Raw genomic sequence first — 22764 nt, forward strand, 5'->3', positions numbered from 1 at the left:
GCAAGATGTGACTGACTGAGAGGCATCTAGTACGCGAGCAGATGTGGCTTACACATTAGTTATAAGCAGGGAGTGCAGCTGACAATTAGACCTGCACACACACAAACGCACACTCTCTCACCTCTCACTCTTGTGTGCACAGAGGCAGGCTGAAATGAATGCAGTTTTTATTTTGTCTCTGTGCCACTAGCATGAGATTAATAACCCATCTTTTAATTGCATTTTTGGCAGAGCCACACTGGTAAGAACGAATAAAAGCCGAGTGGAGAATAGCATCCCCTCGGAGTATAATGAAGCGAAAGAGCAGCTTTGGCTACAGCAGACGGCACTGATTGTTGCATTGTCCTTTAGTGAAGAGGTACTGATTTGTTTTTCAACCAAAGGTACTGAAGGGAGGAGATGTTGATGTGGCATCAAAGAAATGTGACAGCAGACGAGCTTGATGGTTCCCGCTTAAATCGTGCAGTGAATTTTAAATCCTTCAAAAGATTTTGTAATATTGTTATTCTGTTTGTTGACACAAATAGAGCCAAAAAAATAATTTAGTCATATTCAGTGAGAGCCTCAGTCTCACCTTGTTGCTGTTGGACCGATCATTTTGGGAATGCCGCAGTTAGGGATGAGCTACCGGCAATCTCCGTTTGTCACTCAAAGGCAGCAGCAGTTATATTTGATCATAAGTGATACTTTTCAGTTAATGATGCTCCAGCGTTTTCTGCTAAATGATAAATGCTAATTTGAGCAATTGCAGGGAGAAGCATTGGAAAGGGTTTTAAGTTGAATAATTTAGCATTTCTGGCTATTTATATTAATGCAGGTTTCTGAAGTGCCTCGAGGATCTGGATTGATTATTCTGTGTAGCTTTTACCCGAGGAAATATGACAGCAGTGCTAACAGAAGTTTGGATCCGAGCTTTGTCAGGTTTTTCCCCCCCAAAATGTTCCTCCATCTCCTCAAAATTTGAGTTTGTAAATCTGTTTTTTGGTGGCCCATCTCTATCACAGCTTGCTGTATTGTGCCTCGGGGTTAGCAGGGTTCCTACACATTTAAATAAATGACTTGTGTAATGCCAGGCCTGAAAAGAGCTGTGTGAATGTGAAAGTTATTCAGTCTGAAATTGGAAAAAAAACAAAAATGCATTAATGTGCCGCTTCTATCCAGCCTCCACAGTCTGGATATGACTGTGCTGTGTATAGTAACATTAGCTCATTGAACCCAGCAGGAATGACTTGATAGTTTATGATTTAAATCACCAAACTACATGATTTCTTCCATTGTAATCTAAAGAAATGTACAATTTAATAAAGAGGAGAAGTCTCTCACCTTCCAGTGGACCACCATGGGACCTAATTTCCGGAAAAAAATATGAACAGTAGTCAACAGCGAGAGACAATTTTTTTTTTTTTAATTGTGCCATGAATCACACATATGATGTTTGTCAATTTAAAACATCATTTTGCAAGTCAAGAAAGTCACAGTTTGTTGTAAAACTGTTGAAGTATAAGACTGTGAAAATACGTAATTGGAAAGACTACACACCCAAAAGTCGCGCAAGTGATGTCTTTCACGCTGAAGCTACGATGCCTGCGTGTTTCGTACTAGGATGTACTCACAAGAGCAACGGGTCGTGCTCGTTCTTTCACTTCCCGGCTGATAAAAAAGACCAGGAGTCACTGGATAAAACACATCAAGATATAGATAACGTTTCATCTGTGCGTGGAACAGAGCTAAGTTAGCTAGTTAGTGTCGGTGACGTACATTGTATGAGACGAGAGATGTAGTTCACTGAGCGGTTTCACATAAAACTAAATGATACTACGACAAATAGCGAATTTAACGACTTGCAAAATTATCTTTTAAATTAACAAACCAAAAAAATAATTGTCTCTCGCCGTTGCCTACCATACATATTTTTTCCAAAATAAGGTCCCATTGGGTGGGATTTAATGGACATTTCTGAAAGTAAAATTGATTTCATAGACAAACCAAGTCTGTTATTGGAGCAGCTGATAACAGCAACAGAAAACAACATGTCTAGTGGACTAAATTCCTCTGAAAAGTTTACCTTTACTTTAATGCCATTTGATGACCATGATGATTAACACAAGACGTCTGGACCGATTTCTTGGCAAAAGCACTCAAAAAACTGAAATCTTTTACATGCATCAGTGTCATTCACAGCTTTACTTTTAAGTACCATCGCAGTAATGGTGTGCTTCTGAAATAGACTGCACTGATCTGCTATTATGAGCATACTCAACACTGACTGAAACATTCAATCAATATTTGAGATCAATCAAGGCCGAATCTCTTGAATTTTGAGATGGAAAAATGTGTAGGAGCCCTGAGGGATGATAACTTGGATACTCATGTTTTCACTCACAAATAAACGGGGAAAAGGGAGCTCTGATCTGGTGAAACGGTAGATCTGATTGTTTACTTGCTGCTCATTCTGTGCACACTTCTCTTTGCTCTGGACTTCTGTTGTGCTTACAGGCATTGACTAAAGGCAATGACAGGAGGTTATGGGTAATTATGCCTCATTTATTTTTAATTCTTATAGAGCAGAAGTATAGAAAAGCCAGATAGATGATTCTGGGTAGTTTTTACTGTTGTCTAACCTGATAGTGGCTCAGTCTGAATCCCTAACCTTTACATGCAAAGGTTGCAAAGGTCAAATTAGTAGAGTTGTAGTTTTATCTGACTAGGTCCAGCTTGAAAGAGGGAATACTCTCATTTGTGTTTCAGAGTAGAGTAACCAGACGCTGCCTGTCTAAAAGGCTTAAGAGTAGACAGCATCTGTCTAGTTATAACAGGCCAAATTGGCCCACATTCACTGCCATACAGGTGAAGTCTAAGAAGGGGTTGGAGGGTGAAGGGAAAAGTGCAGGTTGTTTGAGAGGGAAAGGCTCTGCGGTGAAAGGAGGAGGCATCACAGTGTGTCTTTGTGTGACCACCCTTTCATTTAGCATCCTCTCCCTCCAACATCTTCCAGCTTTGGCAGTCGTAAGTGCAGGTTTGTGGAAACAAGTAGGCCATGGCACAAAAGAGCTCCGATAGGAAATCGCTCTGCATGTGTAATGTGAGTGTGTGTGTGAGAAAAAAAAAGCATGTAGTGGAAATGTGTCATTCAGTTTGCGTGAGAAAGCCCTTCATCCATCGGGAGCATCTGTGCTGCAGACTGCATTCAGACAGGTGGAGATGTGTCTGACTTAATGGTGCGCCGTGGTCGTGTATTTTGTATGCAGTTGTTGCTTTCTGCATGCGTCTCCCCTCTCCTTTCTGTGTGGGAGGCTACGATTCACTGCACATGACTCATTCCTCTCTCCCGACTTCAGCTTCCACTATTTCACCAGGGATGCAAACTCTTAAACAGCGAGGCACACACATTAGCATCTCCTGATTGCACACACACACACACACACACAGCACTCAAGTGGGGATCAGATCACCACATTTCAATTTCAACAGCTACAGCTACAGTGTATTCAGATCATTAGAGATTAAACAATAAGTTCAAAACACTTTTAGCTTTTCAAGCACAAAACAAAATCATATTATGAAGCAACAGGTTTTGGCTGTTTTGCCACTGGGGGAGATTGTCGCCCCTTGTGTTGCTAATTAAATCAATGAATTAATTCATATCTGCTGGTACAAAGCATGATGGAACTCTTAATGAAACAATGGCACATCAGCTTGTGCTTTAAACTTCCTAGCAGAACTTCTCAGCCAGTTTTAAAATATAAATTGACCAGATATTGAATATTTTAGATTAGATTATTTTGATTATTAACTGTCTTTTTAGATGAATAAAACGTTGCATAAAGACAATGATTGATGATGACAGGTCTTTGAGGCAAATTTTGCAAGTGGTGAGCAAATACATCTCTGCTATTTCACAGACTGAACAGTACCTGGAGTCAAAATAGCCATCACTGTCATTTTGGCCTCAACTATTCTACTGAAATGCCAGATTATTTTGTTAAATGTCTGTAAAAACAGACAATAATATAATCTACAGCATCCACATTTTTTTTTAGAATTGTTTTGTTGTTGTTGCACCAACTTGCACGTCCGCCAATGTTATTGGTCAGTCACCTGTCCAATTTCTTTTTTTCTCTGATCGTTAAATCTTGCCGGTAAAGTTTGCTCTCCAGCCAAACTTGGCCATTTTCTTGGGAGACTTTCAACTACAATATCTTTTTCCAGATTTCTTTTCTCCCCATTTACCATAAAAACTGTAGACATAGCGCCATCTGATTAGACATACGGCCTCAAGGCAATGCTTGTATGAGACTGTCTTCATGCTTGTCTGTTTGGATTTGCGTAATCAAAAGGGACGAAGTGATAAAGGAACATGCATCAAGATGTCTTTTAATGTTTTGAAAGACATGATTTGTGATTTCAAGTTAAAACAACGGCATCTATGTTTTTTTATATATCATGTTTTCAGGTTGTCTGTCCGTCCGTACCGTTCTCGTGAACGTGATATGTCAGGAACACCTTGAGGGAATTTCTTCAAATTTGATACAAATGTCCACCTGGACTTAAGGATGAACTGATTACCTGACCTCATGCCCATCCCATTCTTGTGATATGTCGGGAACGCCTTGATTGAATTACTGCAAATTTGGCAATTGTCTTGTGCGTAACTTGGCTGAAATGTGCAGCAGGGACAGGAACATGAAAGCTGAACTGTGTACCAAAGTGCTGCATGTGAATCATGTCGTAAATGAACATCTTAAAACTGTAGAATGGTGCACATAGCAAATCATAGTTGTGTGTTAGTTGTGTGTTAGTAGTGGTTCTTTCTGTTCAGCAGCAGGCAGAACAAGTTGCAACAAACTAGTGCCGTAAAAGCATAAGAAAGTGTCTCACTCCTGTCCATATCTATCCCTCTTCCTCCTGTGTGCACAGATGAGTGTATTGTCTCTGTGATTCAGGGGTGTAATATCTCACCCTTTCACTCTGATAGGCGTTCAACTCGGAGACGGACAACTTCAAACTGCTGTACGGGGGCCACCAGTACCACGCCAGCTGCGCCAATTTCTGGATTAACTGTGTGGAGCCCAAACCACCAGGCCTCATACTGCCTGACCTCCTCTGAGCTCTGGGCTGTGGCTGCCATAGCAACAGGGCACGGGCTAATCGGCATCAGATAGGTGAAGCGTCATCGCGCCTTGGACTGAGATAAATACGTTTAAAGTCACTGGATTTCTCTTAATTTATTTGTTGTTGTTTTTTATCTCTTTTGTCACAACTCAGCTGTTACTCAGATCTGGTAGTTTGCTAAAATGTAATGCTTTTCTATAAATATTTACCATCTACGTTGTTATTGTTACCCATTTCTTCTTCTACATAAATGACCTAAAGATAGGTCAGCTGTATAGGTCATATTTAAATAAATTACTAGCAATGCTTTTAAGAGATGATTTCCACTGATTTTCACTGCTGAAAAAAAGTCAATATTACTTAATAAATCACTTGACAATGAGTTTTATTTAAATTATTAGGTGTGCAATATCATTAAAAACACTGGAAGAGACTGTAAGCATCTTGTCACTTGTTGCTTTGCTTCTGTTTGAGAGGATTTTTATTCCCGACTTCCTTTGTTCACACTGAACCAGAGCTGTTGAATCATAAGCCTATTGTACTTGAATTACATTTTTTGATCGGGTCTCTTTGATGAAACTCTGTGGCGGATTTGGTTTTAATATGGAATCTTTAACCTTTTCCTGAATTGTGTTGAATTGACTTTCTTTGAATGGGGTTTTCAGCATCTCTTGGGGTATTTCAATTGTGTATTTCTTAGGGGGGAGAAGTTGTGATTTGGGGACCTGAAGGGAACCCTGTTAACGGTTTTGTTTTTGTGTCTTGGTGTTGTGTGCAACTAGAGCTGAAGATGATGATTTATTCTGAACTAAAATTGCAGCAGCACTTTTTGTATATTACAGTATCATGCTGTAGCATTGTAATTATGTATAACTGTAATGTGAATGTGATGTAAATAAATATGCATACAGTTTATTTAAAGTGTCACAGATTATTATATCGGTCAGATTTTTTTTTAAAGTCTGTCTTTAAACAATACTCACACGCCCATATGTACATTCAATTTGATCTTTTTCTAATGTCGTTCGGTGTTTGACTGGGAATCGCCTCGGCGTGACCAACTACCGAACCTCCAATGACACCACATCTGTCAGTGACAGACAGGTCGAACTGTGGACTACGCCCCCTCATATTACCACAGTCGACCGACCCTTCCAAAATCATTCTTACTTTCTTCCTGTGAAGAAACTATAGGCTCCCTCAGCTAATCTAGGCTAGCTAGACCCTCATCCCATGTGCATAGCTTGCATGGGTGCTAAACACGCTCAAGCATCGCTGGCTGACCCCCAGTCATATTCCCACTGTGTGTCAATGCCGAAAAAAGATCCTGGAAAGGAGACTGAGAGTGGCAGTATCCAATAGTCAGGACCCATCCCCAAAAGCCACAACCAGCACCCATCAGCTGTGAGCCTCAGCGGACTGGTGATTGCTCGAACATGCCTCCACTTTTCGAGGAATTCATCAAAGTGGAGCTGGACTGTGAGGACGCAGAGGGCTATGCCAACTCTGACATCCTCGAAATGGAGGATGAGGAGGATGACTCCACCTTCCCTGTTCAACAGTCCAGACCCCCAAGTGCATCTGATGCTGATCCCCCAGTGGAGAGCAACTTAAACGAGGTCTGCAAACGGGCCACGTCCAAACGACAATGGCCGGCAGCCCAGGATGACTTTTTTAATTTTTTCGACATAATATACTTTTTTTTTTTTTTTTGACATACTATAATATGCCTTTTTTACGACATACTAAACTATTACCTTTTTTCAACATACTACACTATGACTTTAAATTATTCGACATACTATACCATTACTTTTTTTTCGACATTTTTTTCGACATACAATACTATGACTTGCTATACTATGACTTATTTTTTGACATAGTATACTATGACTTTTTTTGGTCATACTGTACTATGACTTTTTAAAGTTTTTTCGACATACTATACTATGAAATTTTTGACATAATGTACTATCATTTTTTAAATTTTTTCGACATACTATACTATGACTTTTTTCGACATACTATATGACTTTTAAAAACAATTTCGACATACTATACTATGACTTTTTTCGACATACTATATGACTTTTAAAAACAATTTCGACATGCTATACTATGACTTTTTTCGACATGCTATACTATGACATTCTTTTGACATACTGTAATATAATTTTTTTATTTTTTCGACATGCTATACTGACTTCTTTTCAACATACCATACTGTCTTTTTCGATATAGTATACTATGACTTTTTTTTATTTTTTCGACATACTATACTTTGACTTTTATTTCGACATACTATACTATGATTTTATTGAATTTTTTTGACATACTACACTGTGACTTTTTTTTGACAAAGTATACTATGACCTATTTATTTTTTCCACATACTATACTATGACTTCTTAAAAACATTTCGACATACTATACAATGACTTTTATTTTTTCGACATACTAAAATATGAGTAACTTTTTTTTGACATACTATATTATGACATTTTTTACCCATCCTATACTATGACTTTTTTAATTATTTCCACATACTATAGTATGACTTTTTATTCAACATACTACACTATGTCTTTTGTTTAATTATTTCGACATACTATACTATGACTTTTTTACGACATACTATACTATGACTTTTTTTCATTTTTGGCTTGAAACCGGGACAATCCTGGACAATCCGGGACGACTGATCACTATAGTTGTGGGATTTTGTTTCCTTTGGCCAGAGCCAGGTTAGGTGTTTCCCCCTATTTCCAGTGTTATACTAAGCTAAGCTAACCAGCTTCTGGCGGTAGCTTTACATTTAGCATACAGAGAGTGGAACTGTTCTTTTCATCGAACTCTAGTCAAAAAAGCAAATAAGCGTACGTCTAACTTTTCCTTTCACACACTTAAAAATCAGCAGTTTGCCCCTGCTTGTGTTATAAGAAGTATTCGTGTTGGTTTTCTGCATAATTTAACTGAATTTCTGTTTTAAGTATGAACATATTGCTTTGAAATGAGTCATTTAATGAACGTGGCTTTTGATCTTATTCTGCCTGCTTTCCAGAGAAGCTTCCTCTTCCAACTGCATGAAGGTTGCTGCACATTTTCCCTCCGTCATTTCACTCCATAATGTACTTTCTCTCCAGCCAGAGAGGCCTCATCTCCATCAATTTGCGTCGAAATGGAATAAATTCTCCTTCGACAAGCCTGCCGGGCCATCGCTGGCGGTTGAGCTCAGCCAATCAAATGAGATGTCTGGGGGCTCTGTGAAACCAGTCTCATTATCGTTCTCACACTTGTGTTCAGGTGTGCTCTCCAACATCCATTTTATCTCTCGCCGTTCCCTAATTCATTTCCTGCAGAAAATGAATTCCTCTCCTCTCACGGTGAACACCAGGATTACAGAAAATTACAAACGCTCAAATCAATTACTGAATGAGGCTGTGTAATTCCAAATGCAGACCGCCTGTGCCTGTCATCTTCACGCCTATTGTCTGCATTTCTGAAATCATCACTGTGGGAGAGAAGCGAGATTGAAGTGATACTGTGCTGTATTGACTGCTGCTCTTTGGTATTTCATGGCCATAGTTAATCATATTATTGATTAAAAACAGCTGCTTCTGCACGATTGCCTTCACACTTTGAGGTGCTTCCTGCTTTACGTTCTTCCGATAACATTTCCTTCTTATCCAGAGATAAAAGAAAAAACTGTGATAGTAGAGGAAGAGCTTAAAAGTGTGTCTTCTGTTGATGATGAGTAACTAATTCTGGATTTTGGAGGCTATTTTTAATAGTTTTGGACAACAATAGAGCTCTATGATACCGAGGAATAAGATAAATATATATGTATGTATGTATGATGTATGTATGTGCACCTGTAGAATCAACTCATTGTTAGTTTTGGTCTTTTCATGGGATTTGCTGACAAAAAGAAAATTACCCTTTAAAGGAGCAGTGTGTAGGATCTGGCAGTATCTAGCGGTCAGGTTGCAGTTTGCAGCCAACTGAAGCCTCTCCCGTGTGCCAAACGTATAGAAGAGCTACGGTGGCCGACGCAAAAACGCAAATTGCCCTCTCTGGAGCCAGTTGTTGTAAGAGTAGCGTAGGTCATTTGGAGCAGAGCCAGTGCATAGAGTGTGTGTGTAGGTGGGACGTAAGTGTTGAAGCAAGAGAGAGAGAGCGGCAGCGACGGGAGCGAGTAACGTTATCGACTCTGGCCCAAGCAGAAAAAGTTAACAGAGTTTGGTTTGTCCGTTGTAGAAACATGGCGGTGCAACATGGCGGACTCCGTGGAGAGGAGACCTGCTCCCTATGCAGATAAAAACGTCTCACTCTAAAGTTACAAAAACACGATTCTTATTTCCAGGTGATTATACACTAAAGAAAACATACTTATTAATATTATATTCCATTTCTGCCAATAGATCCCCCTAACTGTTAGACACTGGTCCTTTAAGTTCTTTCTTTCATAGAAACCTGATCCACCATTAGTTAAAAGAAAGCACTGAAAGGCGACACTTAGTAGATTTATGATGCCTCAATTCACCATTATGGACCTGGACACAAATATTAGTCATTTTCACTGTTGAGATGTTCAGTACAAATTGAATACAGCTCTGTGGCTCACAGTCTTTTGCAGTGTCCGCTCTATCAATCAGTTCAGACAGCTAAAGATTTAAAGGCGACGGACAGATGAGTCAGTGTTACACCACAGAGACGACACACTCATTCAGCTCGCTGAGGAAGAATGACGTGTTTCACTACAGACACAACTGTATCAGCCAACATCTCCTACTACGTTTTGGATGATCCTTAGTTTGGCTGTGAGGTTTTTTTACTCTCTCTTACACCCATATTTAAAGCTCCGTTATGGATTCTCTATATCACTGCTTCAATTCTCCATTTTCATGATCTATACACGAAGCACTAACGGCATTTGAAAACTGTCCTCTGGGTCTTTTATTAAGGTTTCCAAGTGTTGTTGGCTGCCAAGTAATCAGCATTCTCCATGTGGCTGTTCCCTTTATGTTTGCAACTAAGAAATACATACTTTGAATCACATCCAACAGCATATGCTGCTGTGTGGCTAAATCAGGTTGTCAAATTATAACTAAAACAAGGGCGGCAAGCCTGAAATTGAAGCAGCAGTGAGAGCAGCATGTTTATATTAATAACTGGCCTTGTGCGTATGGCCTTGTTAAAATGGAAATGCAGGGTTTACACCTATTGATAGTGCTGTAGCGCATGCCGATTATAGTGAATTATTAAAGGCCGTATAATTTGAAGCCCAGAGAAGCTGTGATTCAGTAATTCATTGCAGCGACAGATGTTCATATTTGCTTTGAGTGGTTGAAATAAAAACCTGCACATTCAGATATGCAACACTGGGCTAGTGCTGAAGTAATTACAGAAATGTTCCTTTTCCCCCATTTTATTTATTACTCTAATTGTTGAGTTGTATTTCTTGTACATTTTATCTTCCTTAATGGTGTTTCAAAGCCCTCTCCACACAGAGCCCTGGGAATAGTTTTTAAGGGAGGGAGAAATACTAAATCCCTTCATTTGAGCAGTGGCGGTTCTGGGGGAAGGGGTTCAGTATCTAGCCCATGGACATTTTGACATGTAAACTGCAGGGACCAGAGATCGAACCACCAACCTGGACGACCGTTCTACCTCCTGAGGTATGAAAAAAGTTGTGCTTAATATTTTTGGTACTCCTAAAATCGCATGTGGCCCAAGCCTGGCCCCCCATTTGAAATGGTCTAGAACCTCCACTGATCAAAAGTAAAGATATTGGTAAAACTAAATAACAGACATATCAAATACTGAGAACATGTCCTCAATGGAACAGTCTTGAATGATAAGTTTCCTGAAAACTGACAAATTTAAGAATCAATAAAATTGTTTATCAGGCAACAAGTCTACAGCCATGCTAGCGGCTCTGGTAGGCTGTACTGAGGCACAGTGGTGCATGTCCTGATGATGGCATTAGAGAAAAGCTATTGCAATTCAGCCTCTCCTCTTTGCTATCTGTGGGAAATTTTTAAGCAATACATCCAATCGTTTGAAATATTTCACCTAAAACCACAGATGGCAACTTCATGGTGGCGCTAGAGGAAAATCAGGGGATCACCAAAATCAGAGGTATTCATTCTCTGGGAGTCATGAATGTCTATGCAATATTTTATGGCAATCCACCCAACGATTGTTGAGATATTTCAGTCTGAACTAAAGTAGTCCATATGGACTAGCATGGTAACGTGTGCCAAATACTGGGTGGTTCCAGCCTCTTAAATGTGAGGATTTTGTGTTTTTCTGTTTTATATCATTGTAAACTGAATATCTTTGGGTTTTGAACACAAGCAAGAACATGTCACCTTGGAAGCTTGAGGAAACTGTGACAGGCCCTTACACTAAAGTCAGACATTTTATAAACTAAACATGAATTACAATAACAACAATTAAAACAACAAAAATACATAATGAGGATAATCGTAACACACAGCTGTTCAGTGCAGCTCACCTGTGTCTGATGCATCCCGTTGAGTTGCTGCCATCTTTAATGTCATCACCCCAAACTTAAGTCAGCGTTGTTCGTTCTGCATGGCCAGCACCGCTGGAGCCTGGCCTGCCTCTGATGCTCAGGATGGTGCAAATGGCTCTGCTTACTGCTTTAATGACAGATGATAATATCTAGCTGCTGGTGAAGGATGTTTACTTTCAGCGCTTCACTATGCCTTGGAAACCCTGTGCGTGTACTCACATTAATACAGCGAAGACGAAGGAGAGGGGCAGGAGGAGAAGATTATTTTTTTTTCACTGTGAGAAAATAAGTGTGTGCATGCAGTGTGTAATGTGGGCCCATCACTTGTGCATCTCTGCGGTGGTCGGCACGTCTTCAGACGTCTCTCTGGGTAATGGCATTCATTGTGGAGACTACTCCGGAGGTCTCTCAAGAAAGTGTGGGCACAAGACAAATGGCGCTCATCAATAATCTGCCTGCTGTTCTGTAGCAACAGCAAAATGAAAATGAGTGACAGAACGATTCTTTGACATCTGAAGACGTCTCTTAGGGGGAAATGGCCGCGCCGAACGAAGATCAAGAGGCGTTTGGAGGAGGAAACGCTGCAGCCTGTTCATTAGAAAACATCTCAAAGACGTTGTTGTTGTTAGAAAACAAAAATGTAAATTCTTATTCCAGTAGAAGCCTGAAATGTTGTGCGTCAGAGGAGATTTTTTTTCTATTCAATTCAAACACATTTGAACAGAAACAGTGAGATGAGATCTTTTTTCTTATTATTTTAATATGACTGTCTTGGGGCATGAAATAATTAGAAGTCAGATTACAGAACATCTTTCTCCTGCGAACAATTATTTACCCCTCAACTTTTATTCTTTTTTTTATTATTGTAATATCACACTTAATCTATTATGGCATTGTTAAAAAATAAACATTGTTGCACTGAAATCTGTGTTGAAAATGTCAACTCTGTCACATCCAACATCACTGCTGCGTGCAGACCGCACTTAGATGTCAGATGACCACACCCAACGGTGATGCTATACTGCAGTAGTGTAAGGGTGAGAGTCAAGAACGTAAATCATAATTCAAAACTAACACGATACATTCACTGCCCACGATAACTCAGATGAGAGAGTCATCGGCTACATTTAGTGCTGACACAATGAGTTGAGATTAGTCGATAGAAACAAAATAAACTGCTAATTGTGAACAATTTTGATAATAATTTATCTCTGGTTCCAGCTTCTAAAATGCGAGAATAAGTTGCTTTTTGTCTTTATATCTTTTGGACTGTTTGTCTGACAAAATATGCAATTTGAAGACGTCAGTTTGAATGCATTGCACGCCGGCCACTTCACATAGCATTGTGTAAATTGGTTCTGGACCACACGCAGGCACGCCATACAGAAGAAGTAGTAATTATATGGTAGCCAGGAAGTGCCAAATCCGGGGAGCAGATGTGATTAAATTGCAGCTTCTCTGATAGGTTAATAAAACAGTGGTGTATCTCTACGTATTGCAATATGCTACTGGTTTGCAGGTTTACATCAAAAACAATGGGTGCCGCTGTTTTGAAGCATTGGTATTTTTTCACCATTATCTAATGTTTTAATGAATCAATTAAAGGTAACCTGTGGAATTTTTTGATCACCAGTAGTGCTTTAATTCCAGGGGGGCATCATGATACACAATCGTGCACAAGGTTTTGTGCTTTTCCACCAATCTGCAATGTGGAGGGAATGCGCCAAGGCTTAATGAAAGAGGCTGGGACACGGGTCTTGAGCTATGGGGTATGATACATGCGCAGTGTGACTGGAGCTGCTGTCATGTGCGTTGCTATTGGCTCAATTTCGGCAAGTGCAGACTGCGCATGTGTTGTACCCCAATAATATGGCGCGATGATGGCGCGTGATACCTCCTCTTTTCATCCTCCTTGGAATGCGCCAGGAAACACAGCAATGCGCCAGCAAAGGCAGAGAAGAAGAAGACTGCTAGCACGTAAACATGGATTTAAACTGTGTTTTGGTGCGTAAACAAAGAGAACATTTATTTGTTTAAAAAACTCCATAGGGTACCTTTAATAGAAAAATATACCACTGCATTTTTTACTTTTATGTGATAATATTAGTGGCAAAATCTTGATGATGGTGTGTATTGTGATTTATTGTGGTATTCTCTTTTTTGTCTCACCCCTACAACTACTTTTGGAGCATGGGACAGGACAAAGTTAAAAATTTCAACCAGCAGACCAATGCAGAAGTAGGATCTTCAGCCTGTGTAACATTGCTCTTTTAGGCTGTTTTAAACAGAAATAAAATGTGCTTTCTGTACTGCTCTGATCTTTTTGCAACCTATGGACACAAGGCAAAGACAGTGGGATAGAAAATATTCTTCAAAGCATCTATCATAGAGCTATCACTTCCCTTGAGGCGGCAGATTTTCTTTATTTTTTTTTTTTAAATATATCATCAAATAGCACTACAACAACATAGTGTGGTCACAGGATGGAACAGTCAACCCTGTGGTACACAGGAGCTTTCCCTAAACCTTGACTTTTAGCTTACATCTTCTAGATTTTCACCTTAAAAAAGGTAGATATAACAACATCTTTAAATGTTCAGTTAAAGTGTGCCATTTTTTTTCCTCACTATCAGTACAATCCAATAAAATAATTTGTCTATGCATATATTTTTTTTTTCTGTACACTTATCTTAAATGCTACCATAAATTGAGAGCATGCTGCTGCCCTTCACACCAAAGATTACTGCAACACTGGCACAATACCACCACATGACATCATCACGTCAGGAAAAGGACTTCAGTCACATCACTGTCAGAGCTGCAGAGTCTCGAGCACAGCCGACACCATCGAGCACTCGTCCTCCGCTGGAACTGGAGTGACAGACCAGGAGATAGACGGCACCGACTTCCACGCTCTGATCTTGTTTTTGGTGTCTGACATCGCTGTGGTTCCAATCGATCCGTTGGTCCGAAGGATTCTGGGCTTGAAGTCGCCTTGCTCCCGCTCAAAACACTAAATGGAGGCAACTGGTTGGACGAACCGCATCAACAACCATTGTTTGGTTAAGACTCCCTCTGTCCAAACGCACCGGTATTCATTAAATAAGCATGTACACTCGCAACGTATCTCACTTCGCCTGTCCTGAACACGCATGAAGCTGCAGTCCAGGAGGGCAAAAGGGCTCACCTTCACGTCCTCCTCGATCTCCTCGCTGCGGATCTCACAGGCCCCAGTACGGAGCCAGGCTCCTGCGGTCCCTCTCGTAAACATCAGGTATGACCCCGTAGGGCGTCTGCACCATCTTAACAGAGTTTCTACCAAACAGCTTCCTCTCGTACTCGATGAGCTGGCGCCAGAAGCCGCCGTTGGGCCTGATGACGGGGCGGCGGGCTTTGACCCAGGCGTGCGCCTCGGCCAGAGACACGCGGTGGTACTTCATGAGGTACGCCAGACACAGGGAAGCAGAGCGGCTCACCCCCGCCGCGCAGTGCACCAGCACCGCCCCTCGCTTTCGCCCCACGCTGTGGATCTTATCAGCCACGCTGTCGAAGTACAAGGAGATGGGGGAGTGGGGCATATCCGCCAGAGGGACCTTTACGTACTCCATGTGAGGCCAGTTGAAGTTGGGGAGCTCGATGGTGGCGTTGACCACGCAGGTGATGCCTTTGGATAGCAGCAGGCTGCGGTTGGACGCCACGTTCCCTCTGCTGAGGAAGAGGTTGGGGGTGATTTGCGCAATGCTCCCCAGCAGGCTGCCGTTCTCGGGCATCAGCCTCGGCACCACCGTGGGCACCATGGAGTTACGGTGGTGATGGTGGTGATGGTGGAAGAAGCCTTGGCTGCGGGAACCCATGATGGAATCAAGTGGGCTTCTTCGAGATGGGTGGCAAATTTTTTCTAAAAGCAAAAGCTTCAAGAGCTCAGACTCATAGTAGTGCAGCCAGCCAGACAGCTCCTGTAACACACAAACAGATTTCACTTTCAATCTAAATTAAACATTTTTCTGCTTCACTGTAGGCCGAGCACTCAGGCTGACAAACATACAAACACTTCACATGGATGAGTAACATCACTGCTGTTTGCAAAGACTCCAAAACAAGAGTGCTAAGTCCTTTTTTTGGATGGCATTGTATTGAGACAGTTGTTTCCAGGAAATGTTATTGTGCAGTCTTTAAAGTAAAAAAAAACAGAGAGACAAAACTATTTAATTTCAGACACAATAGTTGACTAATTCAAAAACATGATGCCGTGACCCCTTGATCCACAGTCTTCACTTTACAATGACATCATTTTCGTGAATGAGAAATGTTTTCATCTCAGCCAGAGAGACCTGTTTATCTCTGCTGTATGTCTCTCTACATTCAGGTCGAATAGCCTGCGTGCTGCACACTGAGACGTGCTTCGCTCTTGCCATGTGAGCGCAGACCCCCTGGAGGCGTGCACTCACCTCATCTCATGTTCATCCATCCACAGCCCTCACATACAGATTACATCTCTCGTCTCTCTGGCTATCGCTGCTGTCGGTGTTGTTTTGGGTGGCACAAAATGAAAAGTAATCATATATACGGTACGATCGCACCAAAGTGTGCTCATAAAACACTTAATTTAAGTACTAAATTTGCTAAAGTTTATTAATCTAATTGCCTTTTTCCAAAAAAGGATGATCTTCCGTTTATGAGCTGCAACATGAACAAGAAGATGACGCAGATCATGAAGAAAAATACATGTGAACCTTAACGTGACATTTCTGGCTGCACATATGATGGAAACAGCCTCCCGCGTTAATACTTATAGTTATCAGGAGAGAGCCAACTGCTCCGGGTGCTACTTCACACACTGTTGCACTTGTCGTGCGTCATCCACACCTTGTGCACCAGTCTGGCCGGCAGGTCTTTTTCTTACATTTTCTGCTCCAGTCTGGTTAACAAGACTCACGGGTCAACTGCTTTAAACTGGAACTCAACCTGCAGAAAAAACAACCACCTGATCACCTGCTGTCTGGTGCAAAGAGACTGCAGGGACAGATCGGGATTCTCCTTATTCCTAAAATTGCAATCAAAAGACCAAGGAAGGACATGAATTTAAATACATCTGCATGACTGACTATGCAATGAAACCGTGGGGGCAGCTTTTTCATCCAACGACAAATTTGGGGCACATCATCCTTTAAATCAGTGGTCCCCAACATCGGGCTCAGGACGTATTATTTAACAAGATAGAAACCTTGCTACCCAGCTACACAATTCTAATGAATTACTGGATAATTTCACCCCTCAATGCCTCTAAAAATAATCATTTTAGATCACTTTGTGGTTCGAATGGTTGCAAGTCGATATTGCTTTATTCAAACGGACAAGACAAAAAGGTTGAGAACCATCTGCTTTAAATGTAACATCATATAGGCCAAAAATGTCGTTATTATTCCCTACTGGATATTCTACCTACATGAAACATAAAAAAAATATTGTTTTAAAGGTTGTAACCTTTGTTTTTCATGGTTTTACTGCCTAAAGTTTGTATGAAAATAGAAATGTAGGTATCCAGAACAAGCTGTTTTTACATGTTAATCCTCATCTCCAGCAGGTTTGGAGCTTCCTCGTTTCATCATCACCTTCCTCTACACCCCATTGACCGATCGATCACAGCTTTGCCACCTCAGCAGGGTCGGCTTCTCTTTCCAAAAAAAAAAAAAAAAAAAGGATCAAAGGCTAAAATAGCACCCGCCCCGTTCAGGCACAGTTTTTCCGGTTTGCTGCTGGTTGCCAATCAACCTGCACTTTGCCTCTGAAATGGTTGCCATGATCCACTGGTGATGAGACAACAAATACAGCGATCCAGACTCTGGGAAACAAGTGTTGCCCATCAAACCACATCAGGAGGTGATCAGAGTCACATTAGAGCCGCGCTGAGCAACAGTGTGAACAGATTTTCTGCAAGAAGCACCATATAATACACAAGTCCTACATAAGTAGTAGATCAGTACTACATTAGTCAGTGTTGTACACTGTTAGAGCACAGCAAAACATGTGTGAGCTTTTGTCTTCCTTAACTCAAACTGAAGCAGTCTGTTAATGATTGACAATGAAAATTAAAGCAGCAGTGGGTAGAATTGGAGCAAATATTATTAAGAAAAAGGTATTTTTATAAAACGTCTTCCTGTGTCCTCTGTGTGCTCCGGCATCTGCAAGATTTCACAGACCGGAGGAAAACAACCAATCAGAGCCGAGCTGGAGCCTTGCCGTCTCTGAGCAGCTGTCAATCACTCGCAAACTCCGATCACACGGTCAAACTAGGCAGCGCTGATCAAATATTAATCATTTTTCTGTTTCTGTAATGCCTATTTCTCGCCTCAAAAGTTTTCAGAAACATCTTGTAGGGTACTGTTTAGCTGTAAAATGAGAAAGTTTGCTCCGGCTGGTGGGCGGTGTTTGGCATTTCCTCAACTTATCTCAACATGGCAGCCGGGTCACAAACTTTCTCATTTTTCAGCATGTTGTGCCCCCCCTAGTGGCCAAACACACACACACACACACACACACACACACACACACACACATACGTATATACGTGTAATGCTGAACTGAAGAATTTAGTCAATTTAGAAGTTGATATATCTGTAAATTGACTTATATAGCTGAGTGTTGCTTTTCTAATCCCCCCCTACAAAACTCCAGAAACAGAAATCAATGAGAACAACATCCAGATTGATCTGAATCTGGGACGTGGGCAGTGATTCCGAGTCTGGTACCGTTCTGCGATAACTGTGACATCTTGCTGAAACTGAAAGTAATCTTCGAACAGATGTCCTGCTTGCAAGACACTTTCTTATTCACTGGAAGCACAGTCGATGCATTAATTCATGGAGACAGATACATATCATAACATAATGGTATATAACAGGACATATACCATTTGCTGACATAAACTCTGTTGCTGCGGCAACCTACTGACCACAGTATGAGGCAGTCAACAGAGAGATGAAGACGATAAGAGAACCTAATAATCCCCTGCCCTCTCCAAAGTGCTGATGTACCACAGTACGCCGGGCGTTGCTGAGATTTGCTCCATCCACCATGGTTATTTATACCCCGGGCAGGGCAGGAGTGAGGCTGCAGAGAGTGGAGGAGGTAGAATTATGCAGAGAGAAAAATCTACTGTAATGTTACAGATAGTGGGATACTGCAAATACGCTGTCAATCAAATTTACTGAGAGGATTAAGTGTCCAAAAAAAGACAAAAACACTGAGGAAGGTCAGTGGCATTCACAGGACAACAGAGACCGGAGTACCTTTTTACAAATCAACCCCTCATGTCTTCTTCTTCTCTTGATGTTAGAATAAACAACCCCCTTCTCAATCATTCAGGGTGGATCTGTATAGAGGTGGTCCCACCTCACAAATCTTTTTTCACACATCTCCGTCTCTCTCTCTCTCTCTCTCTCTCTCTCTCTATCTCTGTGGGGGGGGAGATTCCTCAGAGGTCTGGTTCCACCTCCGCTAACACAAATTGGAAACGTGACCCACCCGCAGAAAAACTAGAGCAGCGGAACCTGTCGGCAACCTCACGACTCTTAAAACCTCAACGACAACCAGATCGGAGTGGTACTTGACTGACATCAAATTCCTGACTGACGCTCCCTCACACACACAGAATATTAAGATGAATGAAAACAGGGAAACAGCTGGAAAAGGTGCACAAGCAGACACGCAGCTCTCAGCAGTGTCCCTCAATCAAAGGTAATCCATTTATTCCGTCTGAGTGATCTCTGAAAGTGACTCTGCTGCCAACAGTCTGGATAACTATCAGGGAAAAATGAGCAGCAATGACACAGCTTCTCGAATTCATCCAGACGCAACTGGGCGCAGCTTCACAGCAAACAAATGATGCTGCTGCACAACAAAGTCAGCTGCAAAAGGGTTCAAAAGAGAGCAGGGTCAACACGAGGTAAAGGACAAATGCCTGTCGATGACAGGGTTCGGCTTTGGCACCTTCCTGCTGACAGCAGCGACTGGGTGCCGCTCACTCCGTCCACAATGTTACACCTCAGCCACAAACACAAGAGCCTGAGACTCAAGGCCACACGTCATGTAGGGAGAGATGGTGAGTGTGTATAAATGTACTGCCAAACAGATAAAAACACTGGGGCTGACAATGCACGTACAAATGCCATTTTTCTCAGACATATTGGAAGCCTATCGTATGTAGTCGTAGTTTCAATTTTCTCTTAAAAGGCCACGTCTGTAGGAACGATTGCATCCATCACTACAGCAGATGGATGAGACAGATAAATGGAGGGACTTTACTTTTAAACAATGACACGCTGTTCCAAATCTAATGAGACAGACTTATTACCTATAATTGGTGCTACAAGCAATGAATATCAAGCAGAGCTGAAACCATTAGTCGGTTCAATTTGAAAATTAATCTGCAGCTATTTTGAAAACTGATCATTTTAATCATTTTGAAGCAAAAAATGCCAAATAGTGTACAGGCTATAACTTCTTAAATGATTTTCTTTGACCTTTCTGATATGAAACTGATGAGTTTTTAACTGTTGGTCGAATAAAAGAAGCTTTATGAAGATGACATCTTGCCCTGAGAAATTCAAATGACTAGTCTAAGGACCAAGTGATCTATTAATTGAGAATATATCCAGCAGAATATTCTATAGTAAAAATAATTGGTTGCAGTCTTAATATCAAATATAGTTTATCCTAAGGGAGTACCATGTGATGATCAGGCCATTACACATTCTTAGTCTGAAACCAGGGCCGGCTTAAGACGTAGGCCGTATAGGCAGTCATTTAGGGCGCCACCTTCTGGGGGGTGCCGGTCGCCCTCTAAAAATAATAATAATAATAATAACTAAATAAATAAATATATAATAATCATAATAATAAAAATAAAAATAAATGCCAGAGGGCAAATAAATGAATATAGAAAGAAAGAAATACACCTTCTACCCCTGTAACTCCTTTTCTCACACTTTTTCATCTGCCCTGATGCACTTATTTGTTAATAAAAGCGTAAATTGTAGTGAAACTGACTAAACACTTAACAATGTCAGGGACCAATTGCTTACATCATAGATAAATAAATGTAATAACTATTAAATAACACCTGTTGAATTATCTGGCGAGTGAAAAAAAAAAGTCTAAACAAAGCTGAATAGGTTTCATATTTTAGATTCTTCAAAGTAGCCACCTTTTTCTTTGATGACAGCTTTTCCAATAGTCTTGATGGAGTTCCCATACATGTTGAGCACTTGTGTTTTAGGTCATTGTCGTGTTGAAAACAAAGGATAGACCCACTAAGCGCAAACCAGATGGGATGGCATGTCGCTGCAGAATGCAGTGGTAGCCAAGTGTCCCCCCCGCCCATCCCATCCCATCCCATCCCATCCCCTAAAAGATGTCAAGTAATCCTGTAGTAGATCTGGCGGTATCTAGCGGTGAGGCGAGGAGATTGCAACCAAATAAGGTGCCCGACGTGAAAACGGCAAGTGTGCATGTGTGTATGTATGTGTGTGTGTGTGTGTGTGTGTGTGTGTGTGTGTGTGTGTGTGTGTGTGTGTGTGTGTGTGTGTGTGTGTGTGTACGTTGGAAGTGAGTGGTGAAACAAGAGAGAGAGAGCAGCGGCGGCGACGGCTGGAGTAACGTTATCGACTCCGGCCCAAGCAGGAAAAGTTTACAGAGTTTGGTTTGTCCTTTCTGGGCTACTGTAGCAACATGGAGGTGTAATATGGTGGACTCCGTGGAGAGGACCCGCTCCCTATGTAGATATTAACGGCTCATTTTAAGGTAATGAAAACACGATTATATTATCATCAGGTGATTATACACTGAAGAAAACATACTTAAATAAATAAATATTCTATTCCATTTCTGCCAATAGATCCCCCTAAAGGTTACACACTGTTCCTTTAACCTACTATGACATAAGAAAATAATATAAATAAAGAAAAAGCACTGAATGAGAAGGTGTGTCCAATTTTGAATGGTATGTGTTGCCATATACTGTAGATATATTATAATATATTATATAGGCCTATCTACAGTATATCTTCCTCAGGAAATAATAATGTTGTTGTTTTAGAAACTTTAAATATTATATAATATTCCAGAAATGGTGACACTGCCATGTGTGAAAATGTGGAGCTTTAATTTCTGAGTTTAATAATTGATGATGAGAGCTGTGCATGAGGAGCGCTCCTCTGCGCAGGCGCTGCTCGTGCCCGTACGCGTGCTTTAACAAGTTCAGGTGTGGGAAATAGATCCTTTTAAGTTTAAAATAAAAAAAACTGTATAATGTTATTGTCTTAGTTTGAATAACACGACGGAATTAAGCGTCGTGTCTTCTTAAAACAGACGTGTGGCAGGTGCGCTTGTTTTTATTCCATTTCACCATAATTACATCAGAAAACTGAACCTGATAATTAAATACCTCTATAACATATTTTAAAACATATTAATGCTTTGTATGCATTTAAGTTTAAAACCATCTTATTTTGGGTCAAATGACGCAGATAAACTGCCTCCATCAGATGTAAAACTCAACTTACCAGTGTTCTTCCAGTCTCAGGCAGATAGATAGAGGTTTATATTAAAGCGCCTGCAGCGATCCGCTGATCTGCTGCCTCACTCCGGACATCTACCTTCAGTCAGTCCGCTCTGCAGGCTCTCACAGACGGCCAGCGGGATGGAGAGAGGCCAGGTGGCGGGAGACAAACCGCGACACACAACAACATAATGTGAAAGTCAACAGAAATACGAGCCATCAGTACATCCGCCTGCTTCTGTAGCTGACAGGAGCGGCGTGCACAGGGCAGCGTCGGTATGAGGAGTGATCAGTGCCACACAGTGGAGGAGGAGGCAGGAGGAGGAGGACCGACCAGACCATCATCATGTCATCTTCAAGGCCGCGCCCCCTTTTGGGGAAAAGGAATGCACTCTCAGCCTTGGGACACACCAGGAACGTCAGGAGCGCGTGGCGGCTGCGTCCCGTGGCGGCTGCGTCCCGGCTACGTCCCGTGGCGGCTGCGTGTTACAACCGTCGGGAGTTCCCACCAGCTGCATTTCAGCTGCGTGTCTGCTGCGTTTCTGCTGCTGCT

The 22764-nt window shown here is 41.4% G+C and overlaps 2 protein-coding genes across 10 annotated transcripts in view; one reads left to right on the forward strand and one right to left on the reverse strand.

Moving 5' to 3' along the window:
• Window positions 1–6027, forward strand: part of synrg (synergin, gamma) — a 47458-nt gene extending 41431 nt beyond the window's left edge. For all 9 annotated transcript variants that reach the window (XM_074639929.1, XM_074639931.1, XM_074639932.1 and 6 more), the window contains one exon: window positions 4976–6027. In XM_074639929.1, the coding sequence (XP_074496030.1) occupies window positions 4976–5107 (132 nt within the window). In that variant the 3' untranslated portion in view covers window positions 5108–6027. The remainder of the gene's footprint in view (window positions 1–4975) is intronic.
• A 7667-nt stretch (window positions 6028–13694) lies between these two features.
• Window positions 13695–22500, reverse strand: dusp14 (dual specificity phosphatase 14). Its single transcript, XM_074639948.1, has 2 exons — window positions 22216–22500; window positions 13695–15609 (listed from the first exon to the last, which is right to left on the reverse strand). The coding sequence occupies exon 2, from the start codon at window positions 15505–15507 to the stop codon at window positions 14875–14877; it is 633 nt and encodes a 210-aa protein (XP_074496049.1). The 5' UTR covers window positions 15508–15609; window positions 22216–22500; the 3' UTR covers window positions 13695–14874.
• Between the last annotated feature and the right edge of the window lie 264 nt (window positions 22501–22764).

This window comes from Sebastes fasciatus, chromosome 7 (genome assembly GCF_043250625.1).
Source record: "Sebastes fasciatus isolate fSebFas1 chromosome 7, fSebFas1.pri, whole genome shotgun sequence".
In the NCBI taxonomy this organism is placed as follows: Eukaryota; Metazoa; Chordata; class Actinopteri; order Perciformes; family Sebastidae; genus Sebastes; species Sebastes fasciatus.

Bases quoted from the DNA above. Each gene is read 5' to 3' on its own strand.
- dusp14 (XM_074639948.1), bottom strand. From the start codon at position 15,507: ATGGGTTCCCGCAGCCAAGGCTTCTTCCACCATCACCACCATCACCAC.